The sequence below is a fragment of the Epinephelus lanceolatus genome, chromosome 13 (genome assembly GCF_041903045.1).
Source record: "Epinephelus lanceolatus isolate andai-2023 chromosome 13, ASM4190304v1, whole genome shotgun sequence".
Lineage (NCBI taxonomy): Eukaryota > Metazoa > Chordata > Actinopteri > Perciformes > Serranidae > Epinephelus > Epinephelus lanceolatus.
The window spans coordinates 9,528,443-9,543,221 of NC_135746.1; the positions used below are offsets into that span (position 1 = coordinate 9,528,443).

Genomic DNA, 14,779 nt, shown 5'->3' on the forward strand with positions numbered 1-14,779 from the left:
GTATGTCAATTGCAGTATGCCAAAAATACCAGGATGTTCTACTACATCTGGTACGATTTTGCAGTCAGGTTGGTTCTGACACTGGGTGAGAGGCAGGGTTCACCCTGGACAGGTCACCAGACTATCACAGGGCTGACACATAGAGACAGACAACCATTCACACTCACATTCACACCTATGGACGATTTAGAGTCACCAATTAACCTGCATGTCCTGCGGGAGGAAGCTGGAGCACCTGGAGGAAACCCACGCTGACATGGGGAGAACATGTCGGAGCACCTGGAGGAAACCCACGCTGACATGGGGAGAACATGTCGGAGCACCTGGAGGAAACCCACGCTGACATGAGGAGAACATGTCGGGAGCACCTGGAGGAAACCCATGCTGACACGAGGAGAACATGCAAAATCCGCACAGAAGGACTCCGTACTAAAAGTGAAAACAAACAGTATGAGATTTGGAAGGCACCTCTGATGTCCTTCCCGCACTACAGACCTTTCAGGCATTGTATTCTTTATTAAACAGTGACATTAGACCAGGGAGACTCAGCTTGCTTCTGGGGACAGAATGACAGGAGGGGATGGTCAGCATGAGATGAGCCGCACCTTAATAATAAACTGTCCTGTTAGTCTTCTATTCTGGTGCAGAAGTCAACGATAATGTCACATTGTAGTGAAGGAAGACTCTGTTTTACATGTTGCAGGGCACAGGCAGTGAAGAAATGTGCAAATGTTTCAGTCTGTGTTGGACTGTCCTCAGTGCAGCCCTGCAACATGTAGAGTAGAGATTTTTGAAGTCCAGACTTCAGTCTGAATCTTTTATTGTTCTGTGTATGAGTCTTCCTTTGATACAATTCAAAATGACACGAGGTCAGGAGCCAGTTAATAAATAAACCTTGATAATTAATATATGAATAATTACTCTGGGCCTCTTTCAGGGGGTCTGGAGGAGCCTCCCGTGGCACAAACTCTATTTTGATGCTTATTTTATGCACTATATGCACCTTTTTTATATTCCAGCTCTACGAAATGGGATCCACCTGGGGTCTCTGTGTATGTAGGCACACAGCGAGACCTCAAGGAGCTGTACACCACTTCCCACGCAAAAGTGATCTATAAAAAAAAGACTTGATGGGAGAAACTTTGACCCATGCTTATGAACACTTTGGAGACGGGAAATTGGCGACACAGATGGTGAGGTGAAAGCCTAACTGTAGAAATTGTCAAACATTTTTTGGCACATGCCATTTTTGCCTTTTGTCCATACGTACATTTTCAGTATGGATCCTACGCAGTCTTGATCACCTCGTACAGCTTTTTCATTAGGTTTCACGTTTTTTCAAAACAGTTAACACAGGCGCTGTTGGATCGACTGTGTTAAAAGGAAAACATCTATTCATAGCCGACACAAATTAATTGATAATTATGAATCTCTGATGCACCTGTGTTAAACGTCTTTGCACAACAGCCATCAGTCCTTATCCACCTACAAAAGATGCCACCTGTGTGTTGCTATCTGCAAACATGGATAAAAGAGGACAAAGACACGTAAATATATAAATAATGGATGTAATGAAATTAAGAAAATGCCATTTTTCCTTTTACAGTATTTCAACAGGAGAATGTGTAAGAGGTGCAGAGTGCAGCAGGCATCAAGTAAAATGATCTTTAGAGAAAAGAATACAGTGAATGCTGTCAGAGATGGGCAAAAATACATCAAAATGTATTTTGATAAATACAAAATACTCAAATAAATGTATCAAAATAAAATACATGTATTTTATATTTTCAAATACAGAAAATACTTTTTTCTTTTTCTTGTTGGCATCGACCCGCAGCTCTATAGGTCACTCTGTCAGTCGGTCGGTCCACAAATCTTTCTGTGAATAACTCAAAAAGTCCTTGACCAAAATGCTCAAAATGTACATGCTGCAATTAGAGACCACAAGTAACTATGCCAGAAAGAACAACCATGATTCATCCATTAATGGCGTGATAGTAGCAAATCTGGTCACAGCTTTTGCAAATCTGCGCTTGTTTTCTCACAATTTGGTGTAGGCTACCCTAAAATATTATTTATTGATTCAGATTTAGATTCACACAACTTTATTGATCCCATGTGAGGCAATTCATTTGTAGCATACTCATCCCAAGCATCAACCACAACAACATACAATTTCCTATGTTATGCACAGTCCAGTAAAACAGACCACTAGGTCATTGCAAGAAAACATATAGATAAAAATATTTAAAAACAAATTAGTAAAAGATATTGTTACATCCAATATTATAAGAATGTGTAGCCTATTATTTTTGTTTTTTGATTCATGGAGAAAGTATTGTGAGTACTTTAAATACATAATGACTCCACTCAACAGTATTTTGTTACAAATTACATTTGCTTTTTATCGGCCTTATCGAATACAAATTACAAAATACTCAAATGTAGTTGAAATACGTATTTTAAATACAAGTAATAGAAATACTGCCCATCCCTGAATGCTGTGATATGCCTGCATGTACTTGTTTGCACATAGTGTAAGCACGCAGGGCTTATAGGGACCCCATAACTGAAAGACAAACAAAGCAGGGGCCCTCACTACATATGTAAAATTTAACGTGTAGGGTGGCCTTAGGTGCCATGTATATACATTCCTTTACAAACCCTGCTACACCTGCACTTTCTGGGATGCCCCTCTGAAATACTGTACAGGACAATTATTTCGCCCCCTGAACACTGTATATAATGGTGCGTTCGTTTTGTACTCGGAGGTCAGAAGTCAGAAGTGGGAATGACGTCACCTCCGAGTTGACAGCAGTTTTTGTTTCTAGTTGACGACGGTAGACAAGTTGGAAAAAAACATGGACGCCCGCAGAAAGCCTTTGTTGCCCTTGCACTTTCGGAGTATAGACAGCTTCAAAACCATCATGCAGTCCAACTGATGAACGCCGCAGATGAGGCTGACCTAATGTAAAACAAATAAGATAAAATTGCTATAAACAGTACTTTAGCACAGTGTTTACTTACTATTATGTGACCGGCAGCCATCTTGAATTCGTAAGTCGGGCTTGATGCGGCTGCTCCGAGTTTCCGAGTTGGAAATACAATCTCAGGGTGCGTTCGAGTTGAAACTTCTGACTGGGAACTGGGAATTTCCGACCTCCGAGTACAAAACGAACGCAGCACAACACCTGTCCTCGAGCGCACCCTGAGATCGGATTTCCAACTCGGAAACTCGGAGCAACCGCATCAAACCCGACTTACGAATTCAAGATGGCTGCCAGTCACATACAGTGAGTAAACACTCTGCTAAAGTACTGTTTACAGCAATTTTATCTTATTTGTTTTACGCCTCATCTGCGGCGCTCATCAGTTGGACTGCATGATGGTTTTGAAGCTGTCTATACTCCGAAAGTGTAAGGGCAACAAAGGCTTTCTTGCGGGCGTCCATGTTTTTTTCCGACTTGTCCACCGTTGTAAACTAGAATGCAAAAACTGTTGTCACCTCGGAGGTGACGTCATTCCCATTTCCGACTTCCAAGTACAAATAAAAAAGCTGAGAGGAGAACTTTAACAGTAGTAACCTCGACGTTCTGTGAAATAAACGTATACAATGTGAATGTGATTTTCCAGAGTACTGGGTCTGTCAGGATTTTCGAAAATATTTAGGCCTGTCAAATCTGAATTTAAGACAATTTAAGGCCTGATATTAAGACTTTTCAAGGACCTATAGACACCCTGCAAGAGCATAAATAAGAGGGATTCCCAGAAATCTGTGGGTATTATCGATATTAAACAAAATATTTCATATTTCACTTCCTGCACGAGGCCCAGTGTGTGTGTGTGTGTGTGTGTGTGTGGTTATAGACAGAGTGACACTCTGAGACACTGTGGGAGAGGGTAGGGAAAGACTCCCCTCTCTCTCTCTCTCTGGTTTCTGGCTTTGAGAATGTCTTTCATGATTGCAAATATTTGTAATTTTCCTCGATCATGGAAGTGACATAGTGACACATTAAAATTCCTCATTTAGGTGTTGTTCCGCTTTAATGTGAGATTTAATTCTTTAAAATAAACCAGTCGGCTGATGGGCTCCCTCCTTTCAAACATTTATTAAAGATCACACAGAGAAAGGATTTCAGTCAGTTAAGAAGATCTGTGGAGAGTCTAAATTCTCATTTTGAATCCTTATATGATGTCATGAAATTTGGATAAAACAAGCTATGGAATGCAGCCTGAGGTTTTTGCAGTGACCAATATTTTAATACAGTTAAGTCGTATTTGACCTCAGCAGGAAACTTCAGTACGTTTAATGACTGAAATCCTCCATCAGCAAAAAGAATCACTCATGAGAAACGTATTTTTGCTGCGTGTCATTTATAAATCACAACCTGAGCTGATTTCAGCAGAGCAGAAATGTGAAGAAGTTTCAGTTTCAGTAAACGAGTTTAATTTAGGGATGTAAAATATCGACATGTCATCTGTATCATCAGATATTGAATCTGAAATGTTGTGTTTGTTAAAGAAAAATGTGACAGTTGACAGTGTTTGACAGGAAGAGCTCCACCTGCCTCAAACAATATCTGACTGTCAGGTGTTTCTCTACCTGCCTCAAGAAAGGTGACGGCTACAGAGCGAGGCCGTCACCGCCGTGGAAAGCAGGAGGTGTGTCCAAGGAACATCGCACGTGAATCTCCTGAACCTCCAGGAGCCACGCCTTTTCATTCTTTGAGTTGCTGTCTGCAGCCTCGTTGTGCCCACGAGCAACAGTCTGCAGGGGGCGGATTCACAAGGCTGCAAAGGCTCAAATCAGAATACAGACGGGTGAGATGCAAACAGCTGCATTTCTAAAATTACCTCATGACCTCTAACAGTGATGACAAAACAAGGAGGATTTAGTGAACAGACTGCACGACACCCTGATGTCTGTGTGTATTCACATTTTTATTAAAACTATTCAAATCAGAGTTCTTAATAATTATCACAAATTTTTGACAAACTCGAGAAGCCCTGAAGACGACAGCACACCTGCCCTGCCAGCTGACACGTGAAAAACACTGCAGAGAGATTATGGAGAGCATAATCGCAATGACGCACAAAAGGCCCCACCTCTGCTCCTACACACACAGCACATGTTATGGATCTTTCTGTGAGTTTGTGTCTCTCTGCAGCCCGTTCTGATTCCCAAGTCGTCAAATATTGCCATGTCGTCAGTGATTTCAGCGTCAGACACGAACGTAAAAAGGCACCTTTTGCCGTCGGGTGGCTTCAGTTTGAAACACTGCTGCTGACAACATAACATAAGGAGCTGCAAAGTCTCTATAGGGTGTGTGGGAGTGGAGGTGGATGAATCTGACAAGCCCCAGACTTCCACCTCGGAGGCCGCTGTTCACTTCCTGTGTGAATGCTGAGCTAAACCATGATGTTTTTTGCCAGACATAACCACCTTGTGTTTGTTGCACAAGGAGATAAATGTATATATGAAGTGTTTTACTGACAAAGACTGCATGCACCGTACAAGCAGAAACTGTCCATTTCCTGTAAAAATGGAGGTGTGATTTGAAAAGAAACAACACATATAACAAGTGTAATTTGACATGACCTCACAGAACGGCAACAACAGGCACAGACGTGAAAGTGGACTTAGGAAACGGTAATATGTGACGCGTTGGGATGAGAACATGACACTCTGTGGTCATTTTGAGTCTCTTCCTGGTCAGTCTGTGTGAATTAGACACAATAAGAATAATAAAAAGTGTTAATCTGACATTTTGTAAGTGAAAGCCAGGGGCCCCCTGACACTCCGGGACCCAGGGCCCCTTCAGAAATCCATCCATCCATTTTTTTCTGGCAGTAAAACAGGAAGCAGATTCTCTTGTACGGGGCTCTTTATCCTGGATGCACATGAGAAGTTGTTGTGTGATCCTGGTCTTCATGTCCGATCATCCACAGTGTCACTAAGAGGCATTAAACCCAGCAGTCCCGGTCCTGGCGGTCACCCTGCAGGACACACAGGACGTCATTTCCTCCCCATGATGAAGCTAGGAGCCTCTGCATCATCCTCAGCCTCTCTCTCCTCCTCTTCCTCCTTGTCCTCCTCGCTGCTGTCCGAGCTCTTGTCCGCTTCGTCCTCCTTGTTCTTGGACTCCAGCTTCGCCTTCTTCGCCATCAGCTTCTTCTGCTTCAGCTTCTCGCGCTTCTTCCGGCGCTTGGCGGTCCGTTCCTCCGCCTCCTGTTTGTTCTTCTCCACCTTGTCCAGGTACTGCTGGTCCTCATCCAGTTTATCTGCTATCTTGTCCAGGAAGTCCTGTCTCTGGTACTCTCTGCGGCGGAGGTGTCGGTAAACGTGGAACTCTCCGCTGCCTGCTCCGGCGCTGGAGCCCATCACGTCCCGGACGAACTCCGGCGGAGCCCGCGGGTTCCACTCTTTGGGCCGGTCCGGGATGGGAGCGGCTTTATCCGGGTTCCGCATCAGCCTCTCCAGCCTCAGACGCTGCTCCTCCGCCGGAGTTTTGGCGATAATCAGAGGCTGAGCCTCTTTTCCTCCGGGTTTCCCCGGCTTGTTATTCTTCTGCGTGTGCGCCGCCATCTTTCAAACTGTCGTCGTCTTCTTCCTCTTTGTCGCCCCGGAAGTTCTTGAAGAGTTCTGTTTTTCTTCTTCTTTGGTTTTTAATGGCGGTTTGCATCCATAGAGTTGCATTGCTGCCACCTACTGGATTTAAACAAACTATTACTGTACAACAGTAATACAATTAAGGGATTGTTCGTTACTTGTGAGGGGGAGGGTGTTGTAAAAAAAAAAAAGAAGGGGGGCATGTTAAATAATTTTTTAAGCACTGGGTAGGGACTTATTTTTTGGTTTGGCTTAGGGGAGGGACTACAAATTTAAATGCTTGTATTCTGTATTTATTTTATAGAATCAGAATCAGAAATACTTTATTGATCCCTGAGGGGAAATTATTTACCACAGATTTTTAAAGACAGCATGCCTTTCATGTTGTCTTTAAAAAAATGACACTATTTCTCACAGCCTGAAACTGTAAAAAAAAAAAAAAAAAAAAGAAAAAAAATTATTGCTGGATATCCAAATACCCAACAGTCCTTGGACACATCATTTGTGACAAACGCTTCCATCAGAAAAAAAAAATAGTTAAAATAGTGATAAATATAGTTTTCAGCTCAAGGAAAAAAATATTTGTGCCTCCGGGGAGGGTTGGGGAAAAAACAGGAAATACAAAAAACAAACACCCCAGCCACCCCCCTTGTTTGATAATTAAAGAGCAGTCCCTTGAAAGACACCCCTCCCCCCTTTATATTTTTAAAGATACTGATTTTAAAACATGCTTGACTACAGCTGAAAATGTAAAACTCATAAATTGTAAATGGGCAAAAACTACTGGATATTTTGGGCCGTACAGTTTTACTCCATATATTCAGCAAACCTCTCAGGTTTTTGTCTTAGTGACATTTCCTTATGCATTTCCTTATTGCAATTGAATTTATTTTTACAGTATTTTTATACCATGAAATATTTTTTCTACAACTTTTGTCACAAAAATTTTGTTAATGTACTGTGCAATTAGTTATTTTTGCATTATTCATTTAGTATAAAACATTTTTCTACAGCTTTTATAATTAGAGTTGTATTTATTTGTTGTGCAATTACATTTATTTTTACATTATTTTCATACTATTAATTATATTTTCTACAAGTTTTATAATGAAAATGTTAATTTGCTGTGCATTTAAATTTATTTTTACATTATTATGTTCATATACATTTTTTCTACCACTTTTACAATTACAATTGTAGTTATTTGTTGTGCAATTAAATATGAAATAATTTCCAGTATCTTTTATAATGAAAACATAGATATTTGTTGTTTTTACAAGATTTATGTTTTGAATTTATTCAATAAAGTTTGGAATAAAAAAAAAAACAAAAAACGCAAATTCGCTTCCTGGAAATAACTTTTTTTTTTTTCCATGTTGTCTTTTTCTAAAGAGAAAACATAATTGATTAGATTTGTGATAACGACTGTGATAATGGTGTAAATTATTTATTATTATTTTTATGAATCGTCACTTTTGACATAATTCCCTTGTTTAACTAAAGTAACTGACGCGTAGCTGAACCAATGAGAAATCAGATTAGATTTTGTTTGGGAGCAGCGTTCAGGTCCCGCCTCTTCTCGCGAGGGTTCTGTGTGTTGACGAACTGGTTTCACTCCGGCTCCTTCAGAAACAGGCTCCTGAGTTCCTCCGACATTTTCCTCGCTTTGTTCAAAGACAGAAGTCACCAAAGAGCATGAACAGTTTAATTAGAAGCACCGCTCGGTGTTTGCGGTCCGGGGCGGCGGTGTATCTGCCCAGACAGGCCGACGGACGCGTGTGGTCGGCCTCGGCCCGGTTCCTGTGCGCGGCGGCGGACCTCCAGAAGGACCTTGGTGAGATGGTGAAGAAGGACAAAGTGGTGGTTTTCATGAAGGGGACTCCGGCTCAGCCCATGTGTGGCTTTAGTAACGCAGTGGTGCAGATCCTCCGGATGCACGGAGTGGACCACTACGCCTCGTACAACGTGTTGGAGGACTCGGAGCTCAGAGAAGGTCAGTTAACTGAGATAACCCGGTCATGACATCACAGCAACAAGTCGCATAACTGTCAGCTGAACTTCTTCATCACTGTTAGTGGAGGTGACACTAACTTCAACATGTTGCTTGTAATCAATGTGATCAGATCACTGATCAATCAGCCTCATCAGCTGTCCCAGTTATTTACACCTCTTGTGTTACTGGCACATTTAAACCATCCAAACATATCAGCCTTTTGTCAGCAGCCGCCTCTAACTGCTCTTTATCAGGTCCCTGCAGCAGCACCCCAGGGTGTGGCCCTCCAACACTGTCCCACCAGTTTGAACATGTCTGACTTAAACAGCTAATCCAGACACAACTGGAAGCGCAGCTGCTTTAAACAATGGCAGCACATAGGCGAAGAAACAAGGAAATGTCTGGGTTTGTTCTTTGTATTCTTCGTCACTTGAGTCTTAATGATGTAACAGCAGTGTAAAAATGCACAGTCATGACACACATGCTCAAAAGGGACAGACTGTCTCCCAGAATCAGGTTCATGTGGAGTTCAGATTAGGTCAGGGCACAACTTCTTTCAGCACATGAAGATGTTACTAAAGACAATTTACTTAATTAGAGCTGCTGCTGTCAGTTATTTTTATTATCCGTTATTATTTCCTTAATTAATCAATTAGTTGTTTGGTCCATAAAGTGTCAGAACGTGGTTAAAAAAGGTAGATGAGTGTTTCCCAATGTCCAAGGTGACGTCCTCAAACCTCTTGTTCAATCAAAATTTAATATATTAACACACAGGTGACATCATGGTACATATCCACTGTATTGCTGAGCTTTATAAATACAAGTCGTTCAGTTACAGTCATTCTTGTGGGTTTTAGGGATGTGCGATTTGATTTGGATCGGATTTTTTGCCGATATCCGATATGTCGATATAAACAACCTATTTGGCTGATAACTAATACCAACATCAATATATCCACTCTTTCCCCACCCAATTTTAGTGAGCATCACGTCTCTTCTGTAGTGGAATTAACATCGTATCATGCATGCTACAGCTATATAACCACAATATAACCACTCGGGGCAATTGAGCACTGTTTTTGCCACTGACAGGCTCGGGTTGTTATTCCAAGTGTCTGACAATGTTAGGAAATACAGAAGCATATTGCATTCACTTGACACATAAAAAAAAAATCTGTTTTATTGAGTAATTTTTTTTCTGTTTTTCAGAGTAATTTTTTTATTTTTCTGTTTTTCGTGGTAATTTTTTTCTGTTTTTCGTGATTTTTTTTTTCTTTTTTTGTGTTTTTTTCAGTGTAATTTGTTTCTGTTTCTCGTGGTCATTTTTTTTTCTGTTTTTCGTGGTATTTTTTTGTTTTTCGGTGTAATTTTTTCTGTTTTTCTGAGTATTTCAGACGAAAAGCCCATTCAGATCTGCAGGACATTGCAGTGTTTCTCCAGAATCAGTTGGACACATAACCCAAAACAAAGTAAAACTGGATTAAACTAAACAATGTCATGTTTGCTTCCATTATATCGAGCTCTCAAGAAAGGAATGAAAGTGTCTGTTGAAAAATACTCAGAAAAACAGAAAAAATGACCCCGAAAAACAAAAAAAAAAAATACCAAGAAAAACAGAAACAAAATTACCACAAAAAAAAAACAGAAAAATAAAAAAAAATAAAAAAAATAATAATAAAAAAAAAATTTACTCAATAAAAACAGATTATTTTTTTTATTTGTCAAGTGAATGCAATACGCTTCCGTATTGAAAGGATCCCTACAGAGATAGAGCGTTTTGTTAACGAGTAACATCCTTTTTGTTTAACCAGAAACAGCCCCGAAATCGATACGTTTGGCGGAGGCGATTTTTGGGCTGTTTCTGGTTAAACAAAAGGATCTTACTCTTTAACACAAAGCTCTATCTCTGTAAGGATCCTTTCATAATGTTGTCCGACACTTAAAATAATGATCTGAGCCTGTCAGTGACAAAAACAAACACTTTTACGATACTTCAGTCATGATACAATATTATTGGGATGTGTTGCACTATGCTGAGTATTGCAATAAGATATATTGAGATTTATCACCTTTTCTTTTTTAAACTCTAAATTTATGTCTATCTGTTTTATCTAATAAAATAAAGTTTTCTGGCTGTGTTTTTGCAGCAGGAATCTGTTTGTGGTGGACTGAAACAGCAATTGATTATATTATTCTAGCCGGCTATCTAAAGTTTAATTTGTATTTGTAATATTAATAGTTTATATGATAAAAAAAGGCACTGTTACAATGAAATATTGCCACACAAAAATACCCCTATACTGTGCTGTATCGAACAGTGCTTGCAATCATTTCCTGGTGCTGGGTGTTAACAGCAGGATATTATGTGACTGGTTTTAAACTTAAATGTACTCACATTAAACTGTCATGGGTTAGTCTTTCTCTCTCGGTTCCCTAACCCTGACACCTGACTGGTTTTAGTCGATTTCTGACGCCATCTTCCTTCCACAGGAGTCAAGGTGTTCTCCAACTGGCCCACGATCCCTCAGGTGTACTTCAACGGCGAGTTTGTCGGGGGCTGCGACATCCTGCTGCAGATGCACCAGAACGGAGACCTGGTGGAGGAGTTAAAGAAGCTAGGCATCACTTCTGCACTGCTGGAGGCTGAGAAGGAATCCAAGTAGAGGAGGAGGAGAGACTTCAGGACAGAGGACACATTTATCAGGTGTAATCCCCCACTCAGATGATCACACGTGAATATCAACCCTCGAGGCAGCCACGGGCAAAAGTGACGGCACAGTGAGAGCGCAGAGGACAATGACAATGACACGTTTTGGCTTTACCATGTCCCATACCCACAAAGAGCTCAGAGTGTGATACAGAGCTCCTCTAAATTTGAAAAGATCATGTGACTAACAGGTGAGGACTTAAATTTAGGAAGAAAATAGTGGACAGTTTGCCCACATTTCTCAGCAAAGATGTTTTTCAGTCTTTTTCAGGGCATCAGAAACAAGTTGCGAACACAACAACATATTATCACCTTTTAACATTAATTTGGAGTCACATTTGTGTCCATGTGATGAATGGATTCTGATATTCACTGTCCTGATTTGAGCCCCGTCAGCTCCTGAGAAAAATAATCCAGCTCTTGAGGTGCTAAATGCTCCACTGTGTTCACCAGGTAGTTGCAGACTGTCTCGATCAGCCGCTTGGTGCTGGGCGGGTAGCTATACTGGCCTTAGGAGAGCTTTTATCGCTGCCTGCCGCAGCAAAAAACAAACCAAAACCATGAAGTTGATGCCAAGAAAACCAAAACCAGGAGCTGAAAGCTGCTATAAACCTCTACGTGGTAAACTCTGGTGATCGTTCTCGGTGGGTTTGTCACCAGGAGCGACCTCTTTATCATCACACACAGTCTTTTTATGCATTATTAGAAAAATATTCATTACAGCAGCTTTAATGTTTCCCTGTCACTTAGGACATGGTGGAAAAACTTGTTCCGTAGTTCCTATGTTTTGAATACTTTTCTATTTAAATTCACCAAATTCTAATTACTACCCCTAAAAATATTTGTAAAAAAAAAAAAAAAATGTTTGAACGTCACTTTCACTTCCATGTTGGACACTTACTGCCAGAGGGAGACGTTGCGATTCCCTCCCTGTCTTTTAATTAGTTTACGCAAAGTATGTCGGCACACCTCGATCATGTTGCCCTCTAAAAGCTCTGCTACCTCTGCTGTCCACCTTTTGTCTGAAGTCACACTCTGATAAGACCAAGCAAGCCTCAGGGTGCACAAAGGGTAACTTAAGGATTTCTTATCCTGGATCCTATTTATTAAGGTTTTTGTGTCTAAGTGACAAACAGGAACAAGACATTTTGAAATTGGTCCAGTATTGAGCGCTGGAATAGAATTCCTACAGGCACTTCACTGTCAGCTGTCAGTGTGCGTCCACTTTAAGTGTTTGTTTTTGTCACTGACAGGCTCAGATTGTTATTCTAAGTGTCTGACAACATTAAGGAATGGATCCCTACAGAGATAGAGATTTTATTTCACCATAAAATGGAGTTTAAATGGAGTCTGGTGGGTTTGGCGACAGTGATTTTCTGGTAAACAAAAAGGCTGTTCTCTGTAGGGATCCTTTCTATAAGGTTGTCAGACACTTAGCATAATCTGAGTCTGTCAGTGGCAAAAACGAACACTTTTAGTGGACGTACATTGACAGCGCACAATTCATAGATGTTTAATAATGACTAGATACCAGACTCCAAGATGGCACCTATTCAGTCCAGTGGAATTGCTCACCTGGGGCATACGCCATTAATAGTTTTGGAGCCTGTCAGTGACAAAAACTTTTAGTGCACATATATTGACTCAGTACTGGACCAGTTAAAAAAATGTTGCTCCTATTCGTCACGTGGACACATAGGAGCGGAAAATAGGGTCCAGGTTAAAAAATATTGAAGTTCACCTTTAAGACCTTTTTGACCGCACCAGGAAACGTCATCAAACTAGAAAGCTTCCAGATGCACACTGCCTGTAAGTACAGATTACTAGAAGGAAGAACAAAGAGGGGGCGATCTGATGTTCATACGTCAGGGATTAATAAAGCTGATGTGGGTTCATAGTAGTAGAAATATATTTTAGTTGAATATCTGACCAGTTACATCTCGTCGGACCACACCTCACTGACCTCGCAACACACATGCACTGTCAATATGACTGATGGAATCAACACCAGCGTCCCCTGTTTGTTCTTCCTGTGAGAAACCATAAGTGTCCCCATTTTAAAGTCTACACCCGCTGAAACGCAACAAACATACCATGATACCTTTTTCTCTTTTTCCTGAAGACACGTCTTCCCCAAGTAAAACGAGCGAGTGAACGCTTGTGGGTGGAGCATTTGTGCTCTGCAGTTAGGAGGAGGTGTGATACGCAACACGTTTGGACAACCAGAGGCAGTTTGTTGCGTCTGTGTCAGTTCATCACTGAAGGAAGAGTATTTGATTTTATTTTTATTTTTTTTGGGAGGGGCGGGGAGTTTTTGTTCGTCACTGAGCCTGACATTTATCTGTCCCAAATGTTCCTCCTGCTGCACACAGTTGTATTATCACAAGTCATGTAGTACACTGTAAGATATTGTACATTGTAAGCATATGATGAAATGTATTTTAGCTCCATGTGAACCCTGCACCGATTAAATATTTTGTGACACAAATAAACGACCTGGAGTTTTGTTTTGTTTTTTGATTGTTATAACCATCAACATGCAGAGAGGTAGAGCAGTTTGTTCAGTTTAATGTGGCAAAGAGGCTAATTTAAAAAAACAGGCAAAGCTACCACATAAACGTATTCAGACCAGAGGAGAACAGAGTCATCCAGTGAAGCAGATGGTGACAGTTTACGTGATCTTTTTAATTCTCCATCACCTGACTGAGTTTCACCTATAATACAACTGAACACTGATTTACTGGGTTTGACCAAGGTATATAAATACAGACCAGTTTCTGAATACTCACACTGTCAAAAGTAGCTGAGGATTCCAGCGGTAAATCTTCAAACAGCTTCAGTTGCACTTACACCATTGCCAAGCAACCAGTCCTAAAACCTCCATCCATGTGCTGTCTGATAGGCTTTTTTTGTTTTAAACAGCAGACATTTTGACGTGACTAGCACAGGTGTTACTGATGACCGTAACGATGGCTCCAGCATGCACAGCACCAGGAGCTTGAAACTGAAACAGCTCAATGAAATTCAGCTGTGTTTTATACTCTATGCTGCGACATGTCAAAATGTCCTCTGCACACAAAAAAAAAGTACACCCTATTTTCTTTCAATAAGGGAGCAAAAGATGAAACATTTCATTCAGACACATCTCGAAGATTTAGTTCACAGTTAGAAGCACCCCGACCTGTTCTGTTCCAACGCCTGGTTAATCATCACATCTGGAAACTTGCCACGTCTTCAGCTGATGGGTTGATCACAGACTGATCTCATTCAGTCAGACAGTCCTGCCTCAGCGCCAGAGACAGGTCAGGAAACTTAACCCAATCACAGTTGTCTGGGGTGGGGCAAAACCCAGGATGCAGTGACAGTGCTCTTGCAAAATAGTGTTGGGGGAATTTTTTTTAGTGGAACATTTACATGTGGGGAAGTTAGCGCTGCCACTGAAATGGCTAACTGTCAGCAAAAGTTGCAG

The 14,779-nt window shown here is 40.9% G+C and overlaps 2 protein-coding genes and 1 non-coding gene across 3 annotated transcripts; 1 reads left to right on the forward strand and 2 right to left on the reverse strand.

Moving 5' to 3' along the window:
• Positions 1–4,524: 4,524 nt before the first annotated feature.
• On the reverse strand, positions 4,525–4,800 carry LOC117271328 (small Cajal body-specific RNA 13). The gene has a single exon (XR_004502874.1).
• Positions 4,801–4,922: 122 nt separating this feature from the next.
• prkrip1 (PRKR interacting protein 1) lies at positions 4,923–7,066 on the reverse strand. Its single transcript, XM_033648081.2, has one exon. It carries the CDS (start codon positions 6,584–6,586, stop codon positions 6,017–6,019), a length of 570 nt encoding a protein of 189 aa, XP_033503972.1. The 5' UTR covers positions 6,587–7,066; the 3' UTR covers positions 4,923–6,016.
• A 1,123-nt stretch (positions 7,067–8,189) lies between these two features.
• glrx5 (glutaredoxin 5 homolog (S. cerevisiae)) lies at positions 8,190–13,802 on the forward strand. The gene is made up of 2 exons (XM_033648245.2): positions 8,190–8,603; positions 11,094–13,802. The coding sequence occupies exons 1-2, from the start codon at positions 8,306–8,308 to the stop codon at positions 11,264–11,266; spliced, it is 471 nt and encodes a 156-aa protein (XP_033504136.1). The 5' UTR covers positions 8,190–8,305; the 3' UTR covers positions 11,267–13,802.
• Positions 13,803–14,779: the final 977 nt, after the last annotated feature.